Source organism: Vulpes vulpes, chromosome 9, assembly GCF_048418805.1.
Source record: "Vulpes vulpes isolate BD-2025 chromosome 9, VulVul3, whole genome shotgun sequence".
Taxonomy (NCBI): Eukaryota; Metazoa; Chordata; class Mammalia; order Carnivora; family Canidae; genus Vulpes; species Vulpes vulpes.
Window position 1 is genome coordinate 98,464,267 of NC_132788.1, and position 23,680 is coordinate 98,487,946.

General features: G+C 51.8%; 1 protein-coding gene across 2 annotated transcripts in view; it reads right to left on the minus strand.

Annotated features, from left to right (window-relative positions):
- Window positions 1-8,388: 8,388 nt before the first annotated feature.
- SLC27A1 (solute carrier family 27 member 1) overlaps window positions 8,389-23,680 on the minus strand; it is a 29,992-nt gene continuing 14,700 nt past the window's right edge. For both annotated transcript variants that reach the window (XM_025989668.2, XM_025989669.2), the window contains exons 3-13: window positions 21,790-22,184; window positions 21,496-21,657; window positions 21,329-21,398; window positions 20,469-20,560; window positions 20,288-20,397; window positions 13,725-13,934; window positions 12,390-12,516; window positions 12,163-12,300; window positions 11,924-12,088; window positions 11,383-11,529; window positions 8,389-9,799 (exon numbers count right to left, since the gene is read on the minus strand). In XM_025989668.2, coding sequence (XP_025845453.1) covers window positions 9,642-9,799; window positions 11,383-11,529; window positions 11,924-12,088; window positions 12,163-12,300; window positions 12,390-12,516; window positions 13,725-13,934; window positions 20,288-20,397; window positions 20,469-20,560; window positions 21,329-21,398; window positions 21,496-21,657; window positions 21,790-22,184 — 1,774 coding nt within the window. In that variant the 3' untranslated portion in view covers window positions 8,389-9,641. The remainder of the gene's footprint in view (window positions 9,800-11,382; window positions 11,530-11,923; window positions 12,089-12,162; window positions 12,301-12,389; window positions 12,517-13,724; window positions 13,935-20,287; window positions 20,398-20,468; window positions 20,561-21,328; window positions 21,399-21,495; window positions 21,658-21,789; window positions 22,185-23,680) is intronic.

A 23,680-nucleotide genomic window follows, 5' to 3' on the forward strand; every position in this document is an offset into this window, starting at 1 on the left:
TTCCTGGAGAAAGGCACATTTTGATGGACTTTGTCATAACATTTATCTTGTTGCTTTTTGTTGTCTCCCTCTTTTAATTAAAATACAAGCGACATGAGGGCAGGGTTTGTTTTGTTCACTGATGCCTCGAAGCCTCCTGAACCGTCATGCCTGGTGCAGTGGTGGGCCTGAAAACATAATTGTTGAGTTGCTTCTGCAAATGCTACCTGGGGATCTCTGTGTCTCCATGAGGACCCAGAGAGGTCTCCACACTGGCTTGTTTCCCCTAGAATGGGGCAGATGGGTCTTGGCTGATGAGAAAGGGTATTCCAGGGAACAGCGTGGGCAGAGATGGCTGAAAAGGGGAGAAGGCCTGGTGGGCCTGGGTAACTGAGCCACTTATTGGGGTTGGAGGGGATAATTCAGTACCCTATAAGTGCAAGGAGACATGTATATAGGTAGTGCATCTTTAAAATCCGTAACAAGTGAAGAAAACAGTCCATTTACAATAACATCAAAAAGAATGAGATACTTAATAATGAATCGCAAAACTTGTGCACTGAAAACTATAAAGCTCTGCTGAAAAAAATAGAGGTCATCTAAATGGAAAGACACCTTATATTTATTAATTGGAAGATTTAATATTAAGATAGCAGTACTCCCCAAATTGGTCTACATATTTAATGCAATTGCTATCAAAGTTCGGACTTTCTTTCTCGTAGAAATTGACAAGCGGATCCTAAAATTCAATATGGAATTGCAAGAGGCCCCAAGTAGCCGAAACAATTTTGAAAAAGAACAAAGTTGGAAGACTCACACTTCCTGATTTCAAACTTACTACAAAGCTGCAGTAATCCAGACAGTGTGGTATTGGCATAAGGAGAGACATAAATGATTAGAATTGAGAATGCAGAAGTATGTATCTATGGTCAGTGACTTTATTTTTTTTTAAGATTTATTCATTTGAGAGAGTGTGTTGCACACGAGTAGAGGGAGGGGCAGAAGGGGAGGAAGAGGGAAAGAATCTCAAGCAGACTCTGCGCTGAGCACAAAACCAAACGTGGGACTCAATCTCAACCCCAAGATCATGACCTGAGCACCCAGGCACCTTTAACAAGGGTGCCAGGATCATTCCAAGAGAAAAAAAAAAAAAGGTCTTTTCAACAAATAGAACAGGATAGTCACATGTAAAAGAATGAAATTAGACCCTGTAGTTGTAGAATTGTAGACCCTTCCCCAATCGCCAAATGTATGTACACACAATCCTCAGAATATGTAGATCTGTTGGGATACTTGGCAAGGAGAAATAAAAGTTGCAGATGGAATTAGACTGCTAATCAGCTGTCCTTAAAATAGGTTACCTAGATGGGCCCCATGTAATCAGAGTCCCTATAAATGGAATAAAGAAGCAGAGGAGAAAGAACCAGAGGAATGACAGCATGAGAAAGACTCACCCACTGTTGTCTTAGAAAATGGAAGAAGGGGGATCCCTGGGTGGCGCAGCGGTTTGGCGCCTGCCTTTGGCCCAGGGCGCGATCCTGGAGACCCGGGATCGAATCCCACATCGGGCTCCCGGTGCATGGAGCCTGCTTCTCCCTCTGCCTGTGTCTCTGCCTCTCTCTCTCTCTCTCTCTCTCTCTGTGACTATCATAAATAAATAAAATTAAAAAAAAATTAAAAAAAAAAAAAAGAAAATGGAAGAAGGGGCAATGAGCCAAGGAATGTGGGTGGCATCTAAAAGCCAAAAAAGGCAAAGGAAATGGGTTCTCTTAACCTCTAGAAGGAATGCAGCCATGCCAATGCCTTGATTTTAATCAAGTGAGATCCGTTTCTGACTTCTGAACTTCCAAACTATAAGATAATAAATTGGTGTTATTTGTTGCATAAGCAATGGAAAAATAATACAGAGCCCCATCTCACACCATAATACAAAAACTAAAATGGATTGGGGCACCTGGCTGGCTCGTCAGAACATGCGACTCTTGATCTCAGGGTTGTGAGTTTGAGCCCCGTGTTGGGTGTGGAGATTACTTAAAATCTTAAAAATTAAAATGGATTGAAGACCTAAATGTTAGAGTTAACTAAAATCTCTTAGAAGAAAACAAAGGCATAAATCTTTCTAACCTTGGGTTGGACAATGACACCAAAGCACAGGCAACAAAACCAAATAGATGAACTGGACTTCATCAAAATGAAAAACATATTTCAACTGACACCAGCAAGAAAGTGAAAAGAACCCACAGATTGGGAATAATTTGCAAATTATATATGATAAGGATCTAGTGTACTGAATACATTAAGAACTCTTACAATTCAAAAATTTTTTTAAAGACTTTATCCATTTACTCATGAGAGACAGACAGAGAGAGAGGCAGAGACACAGGCAGAGGGAGAAGCAGGCTCCATGCAAGGGAGCCCAACGTGGGACTCAATCCTGGGTGTCCAGGATTGTGCCCTGGACTGAAGGCGGCGCTAGACCGCTGAGCCACCTGGGCTGACCACAACTCAATTTTTTAAAACCCAATTTAGAAAAGGGTAAAGGGGGCACCTGGGTGGCTCAATCCATTAAGCAATTGTTTTCAGCTCAAGTCATGATCTCAGAGTCCAGGGATCAAGCGCCACATCGGGCTCCCTGCTCAGTGGGGAGTCTGCTTCTCCCTCTGCCCTTCCTCCCACTCATGCTCACACTCTCTCTCATATAAATAGAAATCTTAAAAAAATAAAAATGGGCAAAGGTCCCAAATAGACATTTCTCCAAAGAAGATACAGAAATCGCCAATAACCACATGCAGAGATGTCCTCTTTATTAGCTGCCAGGGAAATGCAAATCAAACTATGAGATACCACTTCACAGACCCAGAATGGTGACTATGATACAAAAGAACAGATGGGATGCCTGGGTGGCTCAGTTAAGTGTTCAACTTTTGGTTCTGGCTCAGGTCATGATCTCATGGGTCATGAGATTGAGCCCCAAGTGAGCCCTGAGTGGGCTCTGTGCTTAGCAGGCAGTCTGCTTGAGATTCTCTCCTCCTGCGCCTCCCCCTATTCACCCTCTCTCTCTCTCTTTCAAATAAAGAAATCTTTAAAAAGACAGATAAATATACTCACAAGCACACACACATGCATGCACATATACACACATCCTCTTTTATTTCAAAGGTATCTAATTGCTTGTGTAAAATGGCCCCACCCCTTTAATCCTGAAAAATTACAAAAAGCAGCTCAGGTTCAAGACAAACTTGGGGAGGGGATCCCTGGGTGGCGCAGCAGTTTAGCGCCTGCCTTTGGCCCAGGGCGCAATCCTGGAGACCCGAGATCGAATCCCACGTCGGGCTCCCTGTGCATGGAGCCTGCTTCTCCCTCTGCCTATGTCTCTGCCTCTCTCTCTCTCTCTCTGTGACTATCATAAATAAATAAAAATTTTTTAAAAAGACAAACTTGGATAAAAGAACTGCTTTCATTTGCTAGAAACCTAAGCAATACAGAGCATAGGTCAAATCTCAGTATTAGTCATTAGACTGCTATGACTCCATTCGCTGGAAATAATCTTAACTGTCTGCATGCAGGAGCTGGAGAGTGAAAAGAAGGGGCTGCATCCAGCCTGGGGAGGGGAGACATAATCGCATTCCTGTCCAAGATGTTGAAAACATTTTGTCTTTCAAGCTGCTAGGTGATTTTGGTTCTCTGCGCTTAAGGGGTAGTCTTGGAGCAGAGGGTAGAAGGTTGGGATATCAGATTGGAAAAGGAAGGCAAGAAAGAAAAGCATAAATGCCACCATCACAAGTAGGCATACTAATTGTAGAAAGTGTGGTTATGTGGACGCTGCGTCGGCAGGATCCTGGTGGGGAGCACGGGGCCCTCTTAAACACCACAGATGGGGAAAGTGAAAGAAGGTGCTGTAGACAAAGGTGTGGTCAGGTTTGAGGATGGTGAGCAGCCTGGAGCTAGAGCATCAGCTAGAGGATGTTTCCACCAGTCGGTAAATGGGACAGGAAGAGGAAATGGTTTATGGGGACCTCGAGGAGGGTGGCTGCTGCAGGAGAGGGTGGCAGACAAGAGCCATGGCCCTCAGTAGAAGAACGTAACCCCGATCACACCAAGGTCTACCAGGGAATAAGTACTGTGACCTCTTTCCTCCTCTGATCTCTTGGTGTCACCCAAAGACTGAATCCATTGTGCCCAGAGGGCAAGGGAGCCAACTGAGGCAGCCCACAGTGACAGCTTCCAAGGAAGGGTGGAAGGTGGCTTGTTATCCACAAAGTGTTGTTCAGACGAGTTTTAATATTGAGCACACTTCGCTTCAGCAGAAGTCAGGACCAGAGGCTTTGCTCTGATGTCCTGGTTATCACAATGCTGAGACTCTACACCTATAAGGAGCTGTCCTGCTCACCAGGGCTCCACACGTCCTCACTCACCATCGCAATACACCTGAGCCTTCACTCAGATGCTCCCATTTCACACCTGGGGAAACTGAGACTCAGGGGACCTAATGGTTTCTTCATGTACTCATTTAGAAAACCACTTATCAAGCTCCTCCTGTGCCCAATGCTGTTCTTCATCTGATGGAGCCCCTGGGTGTAGTCCCTACCCTCTCCTAGCTTACACCATCCTGGAGAAGTCAATTAAAGATGAGCCACAAACACAAGAAAAAAGCAGTGCAGTAATGGAGATATCATAGGTGACGGGAGAGGTGACTCGGGGCTGTAGAGATTGGGAGGTGAACGAGATGCCATTTACATGGAAGCCTGGTTGTGTATTTGGAGGAAGAGTGAGGCTCCAGAAGGAGCATAAAGATGCAAAAGCCCCAAGGCAGGAACATGAAGGCAGGCAGTGTGATTAGAGACTGACCACCCAGCCCAGACCAGAAAGGCTGGTCTTGGGGGAACCTCTGGAAGGCTTTGAATAGGGGAGAGCCTAAGGAATGTTTTTAAAAAATCACTTTGGCTCCTAGGTGAAGGGATTGTGAGGGGTGGGGTGGAAGCAGGGAGGTCAGCTAGGAGCCATTTTAGGGGGTTAGAGAAATCTAGTGTTGGCTGGGTTCGGTGGGTTCAGGATCTGCTTTGAGGCAGGGCTCCTGGTCCTTTCTAATGGATGGGCCGTGGAGCATGAGAAAAAGAGGAATCAGGACTGAGTTCCTGAACGTCTAGCTTACTTAATTGGATGCATGTGGAGCTTAAACTCACTGAGACAGAGAAGAAGGCTGGAGAGAAACCCCAGGTCCATGTGTTGGCCATGTCTTGCCTGAGATAGATATATTTCCCCAAAAGAGTGCTGGCAAGAATGTGGGAAGCTGAAACTCTGAGACACTGTTGTTGGCGGGACCATAAAATGGTGCAGTCGCCTTGAAAAAAATCTGGCAGTTCCTCAAAATATTAAACAGTTACCATATGGCCTAGTATTTCCATGCCTTGGTTTAGACCCGAAATAATTAAAAACATACATTCACACAAAGACTTGTGGATGTTCACCGCAGCATTACTCACAATAGCCAAACACTGTAAATACCTTAATGTCCATCAACTGACGAATGGTCAACCCAACGTGGTCCGACCATACAATGGAATATTATTTGGCCACAAAAAGGAATGAATCCAGATGAACCTTAAAAACACAATGCTGAGTGAAAGAAGCCAGACACCAAAGACCACATGTTGTATGATTTCATTTATATGAAACGTCTAGAACGGTCAAATCCAGAGACAGCAAGCCAGTTAGTGGCTGCCAGGGGCTGGGGGAGAGACTTCTAATGGTATGAAATTTCCTTTTGGGTGACTGAAAATGTTCTGGAACCAGATAGCGGTGACCGGTTGCCCAACTTTGAACACTAAATGCCACTAGATTGTACAACTTCCAAGGGCTGATATTATGGTATGTGAATGACACCTCAATTAAAAACAAATCAGTAGGGACGCCTGGTTGGCTCAGTGGTGTGATTCTGGGATCAAGTCCCGCATTGGGCTCGCCACGGGAACCTGCTTCTCCCTCTGCCTATGTTTCTGCCTCTCTGTATCTCTCATGAAGAAATAAATAAAATCTTAAAAAAAAAAAAGAAAAGAACCACACAGATCAGTAGGAGTTGGCCAGGCATGCAGCGTGGGAACAATGGTTCAGGCATAAGAGACAGCAGGAGGAAAGGCATGGAAGCCAGACACAGGCTGGAAATGACCAATCACAGTAGAAGGAGAAGAGCCTTCAGGGTGACGGTGCCAGCCAGGGAGCCTGGGCTCTTCCCCAGGGTGAGGGAGGCCCTTGAAAGTTTTGAGGCAAGGTCGCAGCCTGCAGCCACCTCTCCTTAGAGAGGCTCTCCCTCTTCCACATGCCCTCTAGGCTTCTCCCTCCTCGTCCCTCACACACCACCCACCCAACCCCTGCTGCTCCTGGCCCACGTGCTGATGCCAGGCTGGGGTTTTCTCTTCCCACATCACAGGGATAGACATCCCCTCTGTACACATCTGTCCAGGAGCCCTCTGTAAAGGAGAGGCTTGGGGCGGAGTGCCTTCTGATCCTGGCTCTCCTCCAGACTTAACAAGTCTTGCTCCCTGGGGGCAAGTCACAGAACTTCTCATTACACACACACACACACACACACACACACACACAAAACAAAGCTCTTGGGGCGCCTGGGTGGTGCAGTTGGTACAACCATCTGACTCTTGGTCATGATCTCAGGGTCCTGGGATCAAGCCCCACATCAGGCTCCACACTCAGCATGGAGTCTGCTTGAAATTCTCTCGCTCTCTCTCTCCCTCTCCCTCTGCCCCTCCCGCTCCTGCTGTCTAAAATAAATAAAATCTTTAAAAAATAGGTAATATCTCAAGCTATCTAAAGGCATGGGGTTTTTTTTTTTAAGATTTTATTTATTTATGCATGAGAGACATAGAGAGAGAGAGGCAGAGACACAGGCAGAGGGAGAAGTAAGCTCCATGCAGGGAGCCCGACATAGGACTCGATCCTGGTCTCCAGGATCTCACCCCAGGCTGAAGGCGGTGCTAAACCGCTGAGCCACCAGGGCTGCCCTAAAGGCATGGATCTTAAAGGCATCTTGCTAAGTGAAAGAAGCTGTTTTGAAAAGGCTGTACATCGTGGGATTTTAGGTGTGTGACCTGGAAAAAGCAAGACTATGGGGACCGTAAAAGATCCATGGTTGCCAGGGGTTGGGATAGGAGGGATGAAAAGATGAAGCATAGGGGATTTTTAGGGCAGAGAAACTGTGATACCATCGCAGGAGACACATGTCAACACGCACAGAATGTACAACGCAGAGTGAATGTGAATGGAAACTGTGGACTGTAAATAATGATAAAGCATGAACACAGACTCATCAACCATAACAAACGCAGTGTAGTAAGGCAAGATGTAAACAGTAAGAGAAACAGCAGTGCGGGGTGAGAGAGTATATGGGAAGTCTGCACTTTCCACTAGTTTTTTTTTATAGACCTGTAATTGCTAGTAAATAAAGTTTGTTGTTATTTAATTAAAAAGACAAACACAGAGCCTGTTGCTGGGAGTCACCAGGATTATTTTCCTGCCAGCTCAGAGGGAGTTTCTGACCCTGCTGAGAGTCCCCAGCTTTGGAACAAGAAAGGTCCCTCTGGGCTGCTTTCTTGCCAGGAGCCGCTGGCGTTAACTTCATGCCTCTTCTCATGCCTCCGTTCTCTTATCTGTACAATGGGGACCATGGTGGTTGTGAGGTCTGGTGGGATGTTACTTTATCAGCACACCAAGGGTGCTCCATCCCAGCGGCAACAGGTCCTTCTCCTGCCTCCCTCACCTTGGGGACCACGGGCATCCAAGGACCAGCCCCACCCACGGATGAACCAGGGCCATCCCAATGAACCAGGTTTATCCATGGATGAACCATCCCAACCAGGGCCTCGTCCATCCCTTCCCCCCCCATCCATCCCCAGGGCTGCCCCCTCAGTGTCTCCTCCCAGAAAATGCTCAATCATCACAAACCTTTGCTCCTCTGTCCCCTGAAGTGGAGACAAGATGAGACAGATGTTGTAATACTAGAGGAGGAACAGCAGAAGTGGGGATTAAGTATATAAACTCTGGAGTTGCACGTCCTGGATTGGAATGCCAGCTCCAATAGCCACCTTTGCAGCCCGCACCGAGAGCTATGGCCACCCTGGGGCACCTTTCAGAACCCACAGCAGATCAGTCCCTCCCCTGGGACTGAGCCCCCAGAGGCTGCAGGGAGGCAGCAAGGACCCTAACTGCTAATGGGCAGGCAACCTGTGCTCCAGCCCCAGAGGCCTTGCAGCTGGGCTTCCAGGCCACAGAGGGCAGTGAGAAAAGGTCACGTCTTGCTCTTGTCACATGATCACGAGTTCTCTGGCAAAAAGTCCTGCCTTCTGAAACTCAGAAAGGGTTTTGTGCCATGTGGAGACAGACAGTAAATAACCAGGATTTAGGCATGGGACACACTACGGGTTTATTTCTTGAATTCAACTAGGAAACAAAACCTTGGTGCGTGTAAAGGCCCCTGTGCGACAGCCCTGGCCTCAGTGTTTGAGGGGCTGGATGCCGCTGCAGCAGGAGGAAGGGACGGACAGTCTGGGCGGCCAGTCCTAACAACAGGAGTCCAGGATGTGCCACCAGCAAGGCCGATGGGGAGGTCTGAGCCATCCTGGCTGGTTGTCCAGGAGGTCACCACCAACACAGTGTCTGAACTGTCACCAACAGGCCAGTGTGGCTATTCAACGGGCTGGGACCCCCCCAGGGCCCAGAAGTCCATCTCGGACACCACCCCCTAAGCAGGAGACCTCCCCCTACACCACAGCTGCCACTCCTATGGGTCCTACCAGCAGCCATGCCAGATGGGGACACCCAAGAGGCCTCTGCCAGGGTGAGCGTCTAAAAGGTAAGCCGAACAGCCACCGAATCCAGTCTTCAAGGCTCCTATAGCCAGGGCTCCATGAGGCGCCTAAAAGGAGACATCTGGGCAGAGGCAATGTCCAAGTGGTAACAGTCGATTCTGGAAGCTTCTGGGCTTCAGGAAGGGCAGACAGGGTGTGGGAGACCCACCAAAGATGGTTAAGTGCAAAAGGCAACTGGCTCAGCCTGGGAGATTTTGGCTGGCAGGGAGGTCTCTTCATGATGCCCTCTTACACCCAGGTGGGCGGGGCAGACCACGCGAGGCTCCTCCTTCAGGAGGGAGGATGGAGGGTCACCGGAGCTCCTATGGGGCTATGATGCCCTGGAGCCCAGCAGCCTGGGGAGGTCTGGACTGAGGCTCCTTAAGGCACAGCAGAGAGAGAGGCCGGGAGGCTCCACTCTGGGTCCATGACCCAGCAAGGATGACCCACCGAGGCCCCATGGGCAACTGGCCCTGCATACCTGCAGATCCCAGGAGAGAGCAGCAGAGGAGAAAGACAGAAGAGGTGAGGGCAGATGGGGCCCAGGGGAGGCTGAGAAGCAGGGAGGAGAGACACACACACAAACCCAGGAGCCGGAATTCAGGCAGGAGAGAGCCCATAGGAAGAAAGAAGAGCGCGAAAGGTAGCAGAGCCATAGGCTCCTGCTGGGGTCCAGTTGTCTGGCACCAGGAAGGCCCCACCTGGTGCATCTGGGCCAGCCCCTCCCCGGGCAGGGCTGTCTGGCTCAAGCCTGGCTTACTGGCAGGGCCTGGCTGGGAGTCTCTAGCAGGCAGAAGAGTGGTGTCAGAGGGCAAAGGCACCCGAGCAGATGCGGGTGTAGACACTCTGGTCCAGGGGCAGGTAGTGGCCCTGCTTCAGGTCCAGGAAGAAGAGCCGGTCCGAGGTCTGGCGTGGGTCAAAACCCTCATGCTGCAGTCGAGTCTTCTGGATCTTGAAGGTGCCTGTTGGGGCAGGGATGATGGTACTCAGCAGGGGGAGTTTCTAGGAACCCCAAACTCACCATCCTGTCCTCCACCTCCAGGCTTTGGCAGAGGCCATCCCCTTGGCTGGAAACATTCTTCCCCATTGTGCCTGCCTGATTCTCCCTTGTCCTTCAGATCCTGACGTCATGCCTCCTCCTCCAGGGAGCCCTCCCTGACCATTACCCCATCACAGACCCATACACTATGTACTCCCTGCCTGGGCACGTGTCCACTGCCCACAAGACCAAGGCAGGGCTGAGTCTGTCACATTGTAGGTCAAGGATCAGCCGCTTGTAGCTAAGGGCCAAATTTGGCCCATAATCTGTTTTATAAACAAGTTTTATTGGCACGAAGCTACACTCACTTGTGTACACACCATCTATGGCAGCTTTTGCACAACAGAGGCAGAGGTAAGTTGTTGGGACAGAGACAGCATGGCCCAAAAAACTGAAAATATTTACTATCTGGTCCTTTAAGAAACAGTTTGCAGGACGCCTGGGTGGCTCAGTGGTTGAGCGTCTGCCTTTGGTTCAGGGCATGATCCTGGGTTCTGGGATCAAGTCCTGCATCAGGGTCCCCACAGGGAGCCTGCTTCTTCCTCTGCCTATGTCTCTGCCTCTCTGTGTGTCTCTCATGAATAAATAACTAAAATCTTTAAAAAAAAAAAAAAAAGAAACACTTTGCATTCCTTGCAGTGGACAATTAAAGAAACCCTTCATGTAAGATAAGGCTAAAGGGAAGGGGGAGTAGGAAAAAACCAAGGCAGGACACCTGTGTGCTTTAGAATTAGGAAGGTTTCTCATTTTAAAGAAAACTTCAAAAGCACAAACCATAAGATTTTTTTCTTTAAAGGGTAACTTTGTATCAAAATTAAGGACTTGGGGATCCTTGGGTAGCTCAGCGGTTTAGCGCCTGCCATTGGCTCAGGGCGTGATCCAGGGGTCCCGGGATCAAGTCCCGCATCGGGCTCCCTGCATGGAGCCTGCTTCTCCCTCTGCTTGTGTCTCTGCCTCTCTCTCTCTCTCTCTCTCTCTCTCATGAATAAATAAATAAATAAAATCTTTAAAAAAAAATTAAGGACTTCTTTTCAAAAAAGAAGATTAACAGACTCCCAAAGACCCATAAACAAGATTAACAGACTCCCAAAGAGAAGATTCCTGATGTCTGAAATCGCTAAGGAATTAACATCAGAAATATTGGGAGAAACTCCCATAAATCAAAAAGGAAAAGAGAACAAGACTATACAAAGATGGGCAAAAGACACAAACAGGTGATTTACAGGAGTGGGAACCTCACAGGTAGCAGCAGATGATTGGCTCAAATTTCCTAGTCATCAGAAAAAGGCAGGAAATGGAAGAAATGCACCAAACACTGCAGAACACCTAGTGGGGCTGGGATGGAGGAATGGGAATACATAACAATGCAAATAAAAAAGGGCCCTGGATGAGCTGGCCACAAGCCACTGTAATCAGACTTGGCACGGGGGCCTGAACTGGGATAAATAAGCAGATAGTTGCTGAACCGACAGACAGATGGACGGACAGAGAGGCGGGAGGCCACACCTGTGGTGTCCACTTGGGGCAGGAGGCGGAGGAAGATGGGCCGGGCATAGGGTGCGAGCACCTTCTGCAGCTCTTGGTACAGCGCATTGGGGCTCAGCTGGCCGTGGGGGTCCGCGATGGCCGCCATGCCTGCTTTGCCCTCCACTCCTAGGGACAGAGGTTTGGCTGAGAACACCCCACCTTTTGTCCCACCACAGGACTGGATACACCCTCAAACAGAAGCTCCTGGCCTCTGATCTCCAGTCCCCTCCATCTGAAATAACATTTGCTAAAGCAGTAACCATTTTATTGAGTGCTTGCTGCACTCTCCACAACCCTGAGACAGTTGCTTTCATGATCCCATTTTCTGGATTAAAGAAACTGAGGTTGATTATCATGCATGAAGGGTGATTCCAGATCCAGTGCTCCCATTCAGGCTGCCATGTGCAGTTACCCAGGTTGAGCACTGTGCAAGGGCTCCTGTACCTCCAAGCTTGTGCAGGTTGAGCTCCTCTGGGGCTGCCATACCCTAGGGCCACCCATCCCCACAACCCCAGCTTGCCTGGCACAGCCACCCCATACACAGCCACGTCTGTCTGGCCCAGCAGGCGGCTCAGCACGCCCTCCACCTCTGTAGTGGAGACATTTTCCCCACGCCAGCGGAAGGTGTCCCCGCTGCGGTCCCTGAAGTACATGTAGCCCAGCTCATCCATCACCAGCACGTCACCTGGCAGAGGGGAGAAGGTGGGATGAGATGGTGGCCCACCATCCCCACAGCCAGCCCTCCCAGGGTCTTCGCACCTGAGATGTAGGCACTGTCGCCCTTGCGGAAGACACTGTGAGCAATCTTCTTGCTGGTGGCACTCTCGCTGATGTAGCCATCGAAACGACGCAGTGGGTCCTGCTGGTTGATCTGGCCCACAAGGAGGCCGGGCTCCCCTGGGGAGGAGGCCACCCTCAGGCTGCGCTGGGTGGGCAAGGGGTGGGGGGCCCCAGTTCCCCAGGGGACTGGGCAGGGCCTGGCTCACCAGCCTGGCACGGGATACAGAGGCCCTGGGCATCCCGGAGTAGTTCCATGGTGTCCTCATTGACCTTCACCAGCCGGATGGGGTACACGTGGGGCAAGATACGGCTGTTAAAGCCACAGGAGCCAACCTGGGATGGAGTAAGCTGAGTCGTTGAGGAGCCCCAGGGTGGCACACTGTCCTCCCCACTGACACCTTGCCTCTCCTGCCCCAGGGCCTGAAATGAGCACCTGCATGTTTCCTGAACTCTGTGACCTCAGGTGATCTGAAAAAGAGGGTATTAAGGGCCGTGCCTCCTTCCCAGGACCCATGCCCCCTCCTTCCACCTTCCCAGCCCCCTTCGAAATCATACAAGGAAACCTGCTGACTGGTCACCACTTCTTCGTCCATAAAGCCCTCTATGCTGGCAGGAAGTAAACGCCTAGAGTGACCCTGGAGCCTGCTACCTGCTGCATGTCACCTTGCCTGGCTCAGTCCTATACGTAGAAATGTCTGTCTCATGGAGTTTGTGCTGCTGTATGCTGTTGGGTATGTTTGTTACAGCAATTTCTGTGGCCGGCCAGAGTACCTTCTGGGGCTGTCTGTTCAACAGATTTGCACGGGGCAGCGCCTTGTTCTCAGGTACTGGGGCCCCAAAACTGAGACAGAGACAAAAGACTCACTGCCCCCAGGCTCTTGCTTTATTACTATTCTCCTGATCTGTGCCTGATTTGGTAAGACTTGATAAGAGAGGAGCACCTGGGTGACTCAGTGGTTGAGGTCTGCCTGTGGCTAGTGGTGTGGTGCCAGGGTCCTGGGATCGAGTCCCACATTGGGCTCCCCTGTGGAGAGCCTGCTTTTCCCTCTGCCTATGTCTCTGCCTCTCTGTGTGTGTCTCTCATGAATAAATAAGTAAAATCTTTAAAAAGAGAGAAAGAGAGAGAGATCGGTCCTACTCAGCGAACGGAGACAGTGATTGCTAATCATAAAAGCATCCGCAGGCAGCCTGCTACCTGGGGGTACTGTGCTGTGCTCATGATCTGTTGGGTGATTCAAACAAACCCACTGAGCTGTCATCCTCGTTTACAGAGGACAAAACCGAAGCCCAAGGAGTCCAGGTGACTCACCCAGCAGGAGGGGGTGAGCAGCCAACCCTGGCCCTGGATGCCCCAGAGCCCTGCTCTCCCCTGCCACCCCCGCGGGTGGGAACTGAGGCTCAGAAAGGCCAAGCCCTCGCCCACGGTACACAGCAGCGCCGGGGACTCGGCCTCAGGGCCCAGTCCCGGGCTAACGGAGCTGCGCCCCCCCCCGCCCCGCCCCGTGGAAGGCAGGGCCGGGGAGGCGCGGGCGGCCGCCCACCTTGCCGTCCATGTTGGCGATGCTGCAGTTGCACTCGGTGGCGCCGTAGAACTCGCCGATCTGGCGCACGCCGAAGCGCTCGGTGAACTCCTCCCAGATGGCGGGCCGCAGCCCGTTGCCCACCGCCAGGCGCACGCGGTGCCGCCCCTCGGCCTCGCGCACCGGCTGCTTCAGCAGGTAGCGGCAGATCTCCCCGATGTACTGGACCACCTGGCGGAGAGGCGGGGAAGCGAGCGGTGGGCGGCCGCGAGGGGCCCGAGGGGCGTCGCCCCCCAGCCTGGGCGCTCCAGGAACAGATCGGCCTTGGGGGGCCGCTAAGAGAACCTCGGGGGTGCGGGGGGCAGTTAGGCCTCCCCCTTGCTGAATCCTCGCTAGGGGCCGGGCGAGGGGATGCCCTCAGCGTCCCGCGCGCCCCCTCTGCGGCCCTCTCGGTCCCCCCAACCCCTCGCCGCTTCAGGGACCCCCGCGTGCGCCGCAGGCAGTGCAGGCAGGCGGCCCGCACCGCTGACACCCCACAGGGCAGCCCTCAATCCAGAGCCGGTGGACGCTGCCCCCCCAGAGCCCCACCTCGCTCGGGGTGCGTCTCCACGCTGCCTCCCGGAGCCCCAGGTGCCCGCAGGGTCACCTGCTCCTCGGGGCCCCTCTGCTGAGCTCCTTCGCTGACTCCAGGTGCCTTCCAGTCCTCATCTCTGGGTTGACTTCGGAATGATTACACAACCCCCCAACCTCATTTTACTGAGAGTCACAAACTGTTAAGTGACTGGACCAAACCTGATAAGTGGCGGAGGTTGATTTGACTCTGGGCAGCCTGGCTCCCCATGAATGAAACAGTTACATGCTCGGGATTAACTGCTAAATTGAGCATCACGGCTTCAAAGTGCTAGCAGCTTCCCTTCACACACAGGATAAAGTCCAAATTTCTGCCAGTGGCTAATTCCCTCTGGCTCCACCGCCCTCACTGCCTCCTCAGGGCCTTTGCACATGCTGTGCCCTCTGCCTGGAGGGTTCTTCTCCCAGATGGAGATGGGCCTTCCACTTTTGGGTCAAAGATCCACTGCCACAGAGAGGCATTCCCTGGACAGTGCTTGCTAAATCTCTGATGATTAAACAATTGTGCTAAGTATTCTATTCGCCGATCACAGAGCTCACCCATATAATTCTCCCCACACTCCACGTTGGACATGAAGGCACTGAGATTCACAGAGGGAAAGAGCCTGCCCAAGATCATCAGCTGCTGACCAGGAGGCAAGCCCAGGGTGGGGCAAAGTGGTGCTCACTCTTGTCAGTTGGCCCCTAAGTTCAGGTCTGTGCTTTGCCTGTGGCCCAGCCCACCCCATCTCCAGAGAAAGGTAGAATAGGCCCAGCCAATCACCCCAGTCCATCACCAGCTACTAATTGGTTCAAGGAAGACCACCTGATCAGAGTTAGGCCAATGAGAATCAGCCCCGGGACTTCTGATAAATTGGGAGGAGGAGAGAGGCTCTTTCTCTCCTGAAGCTGCTTGGAACCTTCCCGGAGAAGCAGGGCTGGGAAGGAAGCTGCACACTGAAGAAGGAGAAACACAAGAAATGGAGAGAGAGGGGATCCCTGGATGGCTCAGCGGTTTAGCACCTGCCTTCGGTCCAGGGCATGATCCTGGAGTCCCAGGATTGAGTCCCGCATGGGGCTCCCTTCATGGAGCCTGCTTCTCCCTCTGCCTGTATCTCTGCCTCTCTCTCTCTCTCTGCATCTCTCATGAATAAATAAAATCTTAAAAAAAAAAAAAAATGGAGAGAGACAGAGGCCCTCCTGGATCAGGCTGTGCCTGAAGCTATCCCCATATGGCCTCCTCAGGTCCATGAGCTAATAAATCCCCTTCTTCGGGAAGCCAGGGTTTAGGTTAGGGTTTTGGCTCCTGCCAAATGACACAAAGTCCTGCCCAAGTGCCCTCGAAACCATCACAAGGTAGTCCCAGCCATGCCCTGAGCAGCTCTCAGCTGTCTTGTCTAGGCCAGGGGAGGAACAAGCCAGCCACGATTGAGAGGACAATGAGCAGAGGGGACAATGACCCCCTCCTCATGGCTCTGAGGCTGTGTCCATGCACTTAGAGCAAACAATTGATCTTCACCTCTGGCCTGGACCCTCAGACAGAACCGAGGGGCTGAAGGGAAGGCAACTCGGGTCAGTTCAGAGAGGCAGACACCAGATGCCCTATGCCAAGACCTCCAGACCACAGGGTGGCAACAGGATAGAAAATGGAAGTGGGGGGCACCTGGCTGGCTCAGTCCGTTAAGCATCTGCCTTTGGCTCAGGTCATGATCCCAGGGTCCTGGGATTGAGCCCCACATCAGGCTCCCTGCTCAGCAGGGAGTCTGCTTCTCCCTCTGGCTGTCCCCATTGCTTGTGCACCCATGTGCTCACTCGCTCTCTCTCTCTTGCAAATAAATAAAATCTTTCCTTTAAAAAAAAAAGGGAGGTGGGAGTGGGGTAAATGGATGATGGACATTAAGGAGGGCACGTGATATAATGAGCACTGGGTGTGACTGATAAATCACTGAACTCTGCCTCTGAAACGAATCATACACTATATGTTAATTAATTGAATTTAAAATTTTTAAAAAGATTGGATGAATAAAAGAAAAAACTGGGAGCAGGTCATCATCCAGGGACCCTACTACAACTCCCATGTCAGGTGGCCTTGTACACCAAGTACCACACCCCGGTGGGTATGGAAAGATAAAGACTCCACTTACTCAGTCCCCCAGGGATGGGGAGGGGTCCAGTCACCTGTTTCCTGCCTGTCTGTTGCTATGTAGCTAAGAAAGCGGGTTCTAAACAGCCGCTATTGCCTCCCTTGTGGTTTGGGTCTGCTCCCGATATAGCAGCAGCCACGCAGTTTCCCCGTCCAACAGCCAGGGGATGGGATTTCTGAACCCAAATGCATGTGCTTGTTTTATCGACATCCTTGTTTAACTTTGACCTTTGAGGATTCTGTCTTCTATTCCTTAAAGAGCCCCTCAGTGTCTACTGGGTACCTTCACTTGACACAGAAACTCCCCTTCCTAGAAACAGAACAGAGGGCACCTGGGTGGCTCAGTTGGTTAAGTGTCCGCCTTCCGTGCAGGTTGTGATCTTGGAGTCCTGGGATGGAGCTCCACATCAGGCTCCCTGTTCAGAGGGGAGCTTGCTTCTCCCTCTCCCCTGCTCATGCTCTATTTCTCTCTCTCAAATAAATAAAATCTGAAAGAAAGAGAAAGGAAGAAAAAGAAAGGAGAGAAGAAAGAAAAGAAAGAAAGAAAGAAAGAAAGAAAGAAAGAAAGAAAGAAAGAAAGAAAGAAAAAAAGAAAGAAAGAAAGAAAGAAAGAAAGAAAGAAAGAAAGAAAGAAAGAAGAAGAAAAAGAAGAAAAGACAACACTATCAAGGGTCTGGAGACAAGAACAGTGTCCAATAGAGCGGCACGTCAAGGACAAAGAGAGGGACCATCAGACACCATGAACCTCCCAGAAAAAAAAAAAAAAAAAGCTGAACTTGAAGGCGATCAAATATCTAGACCAGGGGTTCTTAACTCTGTCCCCCCGCCCCCCGCAACACCTGGCAATACCTGGAAACATCTCTAATGGTCACAACGGGAGAGGTAGGGGAGGTGATACTGGCATCTAATGATTCGGGTCACGAGTGCTGCTGAATATCCTACAGTGCACAGAATGCCCACCCGCACCCCAAAGAATGATCCAGCCCCAAATATCCTTAGCATTATGGTTGGAAAATGCTGTGCTGGACCCAACAACTCTCAATGGACAGGAAATACCAGGGACAGAGGAACATGTTAAGGGACACCCCAGCAACATCCAGACAGGGAAAATACTACAGGACACACAACCCTTCAGTAAATGCCTTACAAAATGGAAAAAAAGGAGAGACAAGGGGCTCCTACAGATGAAGGGATTCTCATGAGACACATCGACTGGTCAAAATGTGTGGGTCTTATCTAAAAAGGAATTTTTTTTTCAAATTATAGAAATGGGGAAAACCAAATTTTGACACAGTGAGACACGGGGGTTGAGCCACTGCCTGGATTTCTGATGATGCTGAGAGCTCACTATCCCTTTTTAGCTGTGATGATGGTGCTGAGCTTATAGGGTTTTAGGGGTTTTTTTCCCTTTTTTTGTTGTTGTGTTCATGTGTACAGAACATAAAATTTACCATCTTAAGCACTTTTAAGTGTACCGTTCAGTACTATACTTTTTTAAGATTTTATTTATTTATTCATGAGCGACACAGAGAGAGAGAGAGGCAGAGACATAGGCAGAGGGAGAAGCAGGCTCCCTGTTGGGAACCCAATGCAGGACTCGATCCCAGGACCCCAGGATCATGACTTGAGCCAAAGGCAGACGTTCAACCACTGAGCCACCCAGGTACCCTCCCCCCTTTTTAAAGATTTTTCGGTTCAGTAGTTTAAGGACACTCACACTGTTCTGCAGCCACCACCATCCATCAGAACGCCTTTCATCTTGTAGAACTGAGATTCTGTCCCCACTAACCGCTGACTCCCCGCCCCCCTCCCCCAGCCCCAGGTGTTTGCCATCCTCCTTCTTTATGACTGACTGTGTCGACTCTAAGCCCCTCATCAAAGTGGAATCATACAGCACTTGTCTTTTGGTGACCAGCTTCTTTCACTCAGCACGATGTCCTCAAAGTCTATCCATGTTGCAGAATGTGCAAGAATTCCTTCCTCTTTAAGGCTAAATAATATTCCATCATATGAATACACCACATGGTGCTTGTCTATCCACTTGCTGATGGACACTGGCTTGCTGCCACTTTTTCGCCATTGTGAATAATGCTGCTTGTTGTGAATGTGGCTATATGAAAGACTCTGCTTTCCATTCTTTTGTTTTAAAAACCGTCCTTACCAGACACAAAAGGCTACACAGTGTGATTCCCATTTACAAGAAACATCTGAAATAGGCAAACCCAAACCCATAGAGAGAAACGGTAGATGAGGGGTTGCCCAGGGGCTGGGGGATAAGGGGACAGGGATGAGGGGTGAGCGCTAATGCAGATGGGTTTTCCCTTTGGGGGGATGCAAATGTTCTGGAATTAGAGGTGATGGTTACGCAGCACTGTGCATATATATACTAAACACTACTGAGCTGTCCACTTTAAAAATGGTTTATTTTATACGAATTTTGCCTCAAAAACAAAATAGTTCTCATCTTTCAGAGGTTTTCCTCAAACATCTATGACGGAAACACACTGCTCTCTGGGGCTTGCTTCGCGATGATGCAGAAGGAGGAAAGTGGGTGGGGCTGGCCAGGGGCAGGATGGGGTGTTCGAAGGCCCCTGGGGCCAGTGACAGATGCCTGGCCTATACTTTCTGTCCATGTTCGTGAGTAGGCTTTGCCCACTACCCCCAAAGCAGAGTGTTCCTAGGAAAGCTTTCACAGGTTGAAATGGCATAAAGCAAAGCATATCCCTTGCTTTCCAAAAGTCTGAAATACACCACTTCACTTTTATGAAAGATCTACATTACTACTGGAATGGGTGTTTTCGAAAAAAAGAAAAATCTTCTTCGGATTTCTTTTGGTTTAGTGAACTCAGGTATTGATGTAGGTCTTTCCCCAAAGTGAAGCGATGCAACTGGAGCTTTCAGAAAGTAGGGAATACGTACATTCACAATTCTCAATTATCAAGTTCATACAAAAACAGACTGCTTTGCCTTTCAAGACTTGATTTAACAATGTACCCCAAGAACTCCCCGCAAGCAAAATGGAAAATCCTCAAAAGTGAGATCACAGTCGTTGCCCCAAAGGGTCCCCAGGATGCCAGCCCAGAGCCTCCACCCTGCCCAGCTGTGTGACCTGGGCAGCCGGTCTGATCTCTCTAGGCCCCATCTGTCCAAGGTGAGGTGGTCACCTGCCAATTTGCCAGTCCCTGGCCACACCCCATTTTCTCCTCTCCTCACCCCTTCTTCCTGGAAGAAGGTGCTGGCACCTGTATTCCTACCCGCAACAGGGCCCTGAAATCCTCAGCCTGGTTTCCTTTCACTGTGGAGGGGAGAAGAGAGGAAAGGATGGGTCCCAGCCCCCTTCTTTCCCTGATCCAGGACTGTGGATGTCCTCCACCTCTACTCATGCTTACGCCTCTGGAAGCCCCACACCTTGTGGCCCTAGCCAGCCCAGGGTGGTGGCTGTACCCACTGGTTTTATTTCCTGATTTACTGCAGCCACCAGCAGGGAAGACTCCTGGGGCACAGGGTGTATTCCTTAGAGAACTCAGGCAGCCTGGGACCAATCCCAGTTGCAGGACAGGCCTCAGTTTCCCCACCTGCAAAATGGTCTTCGTGATGCCTTATGCCCACTCCCACGTAGTCGTAAGGATCCACTGAGTTTACAGGTGGAAGGTTTAGTCTGGGGCTGGGCACAGAGCTCGTGCTCAGGAAACCCCGGCTACCCTCCTGTTCCCCTCCAAAGCAGCCATTCTGGGGGGGGGGGGGGTCTGGAGGGGAGCTGGGAGAGTGGCTGTGCCACAGTGGTGGCCCAGCAGCTGGAAGGCGGGGCGGCGCAGGAGGGGCGGGGCCTGACCGTGCAGTTGTACTTGACGCAGTCATCCCAGAAGCGGCTGGCTGAGAACTTCTTGCGGAGGACCACCGTCAGCCCGTAGATAAGACACTGCCCCACGCCCATGATGTTCCCTGCAGAGGGCGGGCTCGGTGAGGGGTCCCCAGTCCCTGGCCCCCACCCCGCCCCCACCTGCCCGCGGTACCTGCCGTGTGGTACAGGGGTAGGCAGTCATAGAGCACGTCTGCCACCTGCATGCTGTAGGCGTGGTGGCCGAAGGCTGCGATGCGGTAGTACCTGCGGGAGGAGCGGAGTGCAAGGGCTGGGACTAACATCCTCCAGGGTGTGGGAGTGGGGGAGGCGGTGCAGGGAGGGGGACACAGCGGGGACACAGCAGGGACCCAGGCAGAGCCAGGCCAGCTCACCGAGGTGCAGGAGAGCAACTTGCAGCTAACAATTGTTGATGGTGCTAGGGGCCATGAGGAATACCAGAGAGCAGAGAAACAGAGAGGGGCTGAAGGTGACAAAGCCCGAGGGATTAGGGGATGCTGTGGGGCAATGGCAGAGGGAGAGGGGGGTGACATATGAGCTGAGACCTGGTGAGAAGGAGCCATGGAGGTGAGCTGGGGAAAAGCATCCAGGTGGTGGGCACAGCATGTGCAAAGGCCCTGAGGCCAGAAGGACCATGGCCCATCTAAGGAAGTATAAGGGACTGAAAGAACATGAGTGAGGCGGGAAGAGGAAGAAGAGGACAGCAGAGGATTGTCAGGGGTTGCACAACACGAGTCTGGATTTTTCTCCAAGGGCCAAGGCAGGTACAAGCAAGTCTGGCACAGGGGAGGTCTGATTTAAGATTTTAAACCCTCCTGTGGCCCCTGAGGGGGGCAGGGCCATTAGGGGCAGGGGCAAGAGCAGTGCTGTCCCGGGATGGGCCATGGGTTTTATCCGATTAAGATAGAAATGTCCCTAAGATTCCCAGCAAGAGCAGAGGGGAGGGGCCTTCCCCACCCTGGAAGACAACCTGGAGTCACTCCCCAAAGCTGGAGTAATGCCGGGGTCCCTTACCTGCTGTGCACTACAATGGCAGCCTTGGGCAGCCCCGTGGTCCCCGATGTATAGATGTAGAAGAGTCGATCTGCAGGAGATGCACGTGTTGGAGACCGAGGACTCGGTGGGTGGGCGGGGGACAGGGTGGGCGTCGGCAGAAGAAGGGCGTCCCACCCTAGCCTCACCATCCATGCCCTTGTCTGGGGGCTGTGCCAGGGGCGCTGTGGAGGCCTCCTTCAGCAACGGGTCCAGGAGCTGGGTGTCTGGCAAGATGCCCTCGGGCCCCAACTCTCCAGAACAGAACTTGAGCAGGCTCTTCCCCAGCTGTCCGCTCACCTCGGCCACCGCTGCGGCCCAAAACGCATGTCACGGTCAAGGATAGTCAGGGCCCCTCCCAAGGCCTGGGGTGCACCGCACCATCTCCCCGGCCCGGAAAGCCCCGGGCTCCTGCTCAAGGCGATCCCTGCATCCAGCCTCACCTGCCGCCAGCTCCCCTCCGAAGATGAGGGCCTTGGCACCAGAGGTGCCCAGGCAGAAGGCCAGGGGCTCCCGCCGCAGGTTAACATTGAGCAGCGCGGCTTCCACGCCCACCTTGGCCAGGCCCAGCCACAGCCCCACGAACTCCGGCCGGCCCTCCAGGAAGATGGCCACCACGTCACCTGGTGTGAAGCCCAGCTGGCAGAAGAGGTTGGCCACAGCGTTGGAGTAGGCATCCAGCTGCGCGAAGGTCCAACACACGTCGCTGCCCGCGTCTACCAGCGCCAGGCGGTCAGGCTGCTGCTGTGCCACCACCTGGAAGATCCGCGGGATGGTGTGGCGGGCGCGCTGGTGGTGCCGCAGCTCCAGACGGACGCGGATCAGCACCAAGAGGCCGCTGGGAGGGGCGATGGAGGGGATGGTGTCACTGGGTGCCCTGCCTGGCCTCCAGAAGACTGCTCTGAGCCTCAGCATCTCCATCTGGAGAAAGCGGAGGAAGAGGTCTCTGCGCCCCCAAGGATGCCAAACATTCAACAAGGACCTTTTGGTTGCTGGGTCTCTTGGGGTACCAAGGGCATAGAGAGGGCTATTTACCAACCAACCCAGAAGTACCTAGATTGTCAAAGCTGGCCATGCCATGCCATACAAATCAGTCACTCAGTCCTTCTCCACCAGCTAGCTCAGTGACCCCGAGGGAGCCAGAGTGCAGTCCTGTCCTTGTTTCTCTCTCCTAGGACGTCCAGAGCCTCCCATGGATCTCACCACCACCTTCAGCCTGGATTCCTCATGCTGCACCCACCCTAACCTGGTGTCCTTATCACCTCCTCCAGGAAGACTTCCAGGGCTCGGCCCCTGTCCTGTGCCCACTGCTCCTCCATCAAGGCATACAGTCACCCTCGTGGGGCCAGACTGGGGCAGGAAATGCTTTCTTGTCCACCTTGGGAGCTCTCCTTATCCCCTATATTCCATCAAAGCCCCTGTGCAGAGCCGCTTGGTAAGGGGTCTGTTCCCCACCATCCCTGGATTGTGAGCACCCAGGAGAAGTCACACCTGCACTGGCTGAGAACCCAGGCACATACTAGGTGCTGGATAAACAGACCAGACTGTGCTCATATCCCCAAATCTGGACCTCAGTGTGCCCTCCATCCCTAGAAGTAGCAGCCAGCACAGTGGCAGACTTTTTCCACTTCCTGCCAAATGATGAGCACCTACTGTGTGCCAGGCCCATGATAGGCAAGACCCAGTGGTGACCTGGACATGACCTTTCTCCCCCTCCAACTTTCTCCCACTCCACCTCACTTTCCATCCTGCTCCCCCTGCCACCTCCCCCTTGCTCACTAACTCCCACCACAGGGTCTTCTTGCTGTTCCTTGAACACACCCAGCAAGCTCCTACCTCAGGGCCTTTGCACAGGTTGTTCCCTCTGCCTGGACCACTCTTCTGCCAACATCCACATGGCTCCTCCCCCACTTCCATCAGGTCTGGGCTCAAATGCCACCCTCTCAGGTGGCCGTTTCAGGATGCCCATCTATTAATGTACCACCACCCCCTCCCTTCTCTGGTCCCTGGTTTGTTTGGTTTTTTTGGTTTTTTTGTTTCAACACAGCACTTACACTGTCAAATTTCATATGCAACTTTCTGATTTACCATCTTGCCCCTGGGCTATCTCTCCCTGCTGTGAATGACAGGGACTCATGTCTACCTTGTTCTAGGCCCTGGAGAGGCAGCAGTGGAGATAGATGAAGGCCCCATTCTCCTGAAGCGCAGCGAGCCTGCCACAGATAATCCCATAGGACAGTGTTGGAGGGAGGGAGAGAGGCCTCTGGAGCTCCCAGGCCAGGCCTGAACCCCACAGCCCAAAACTAGCAGTCACATCTTTGCGGCTAGCCAGAT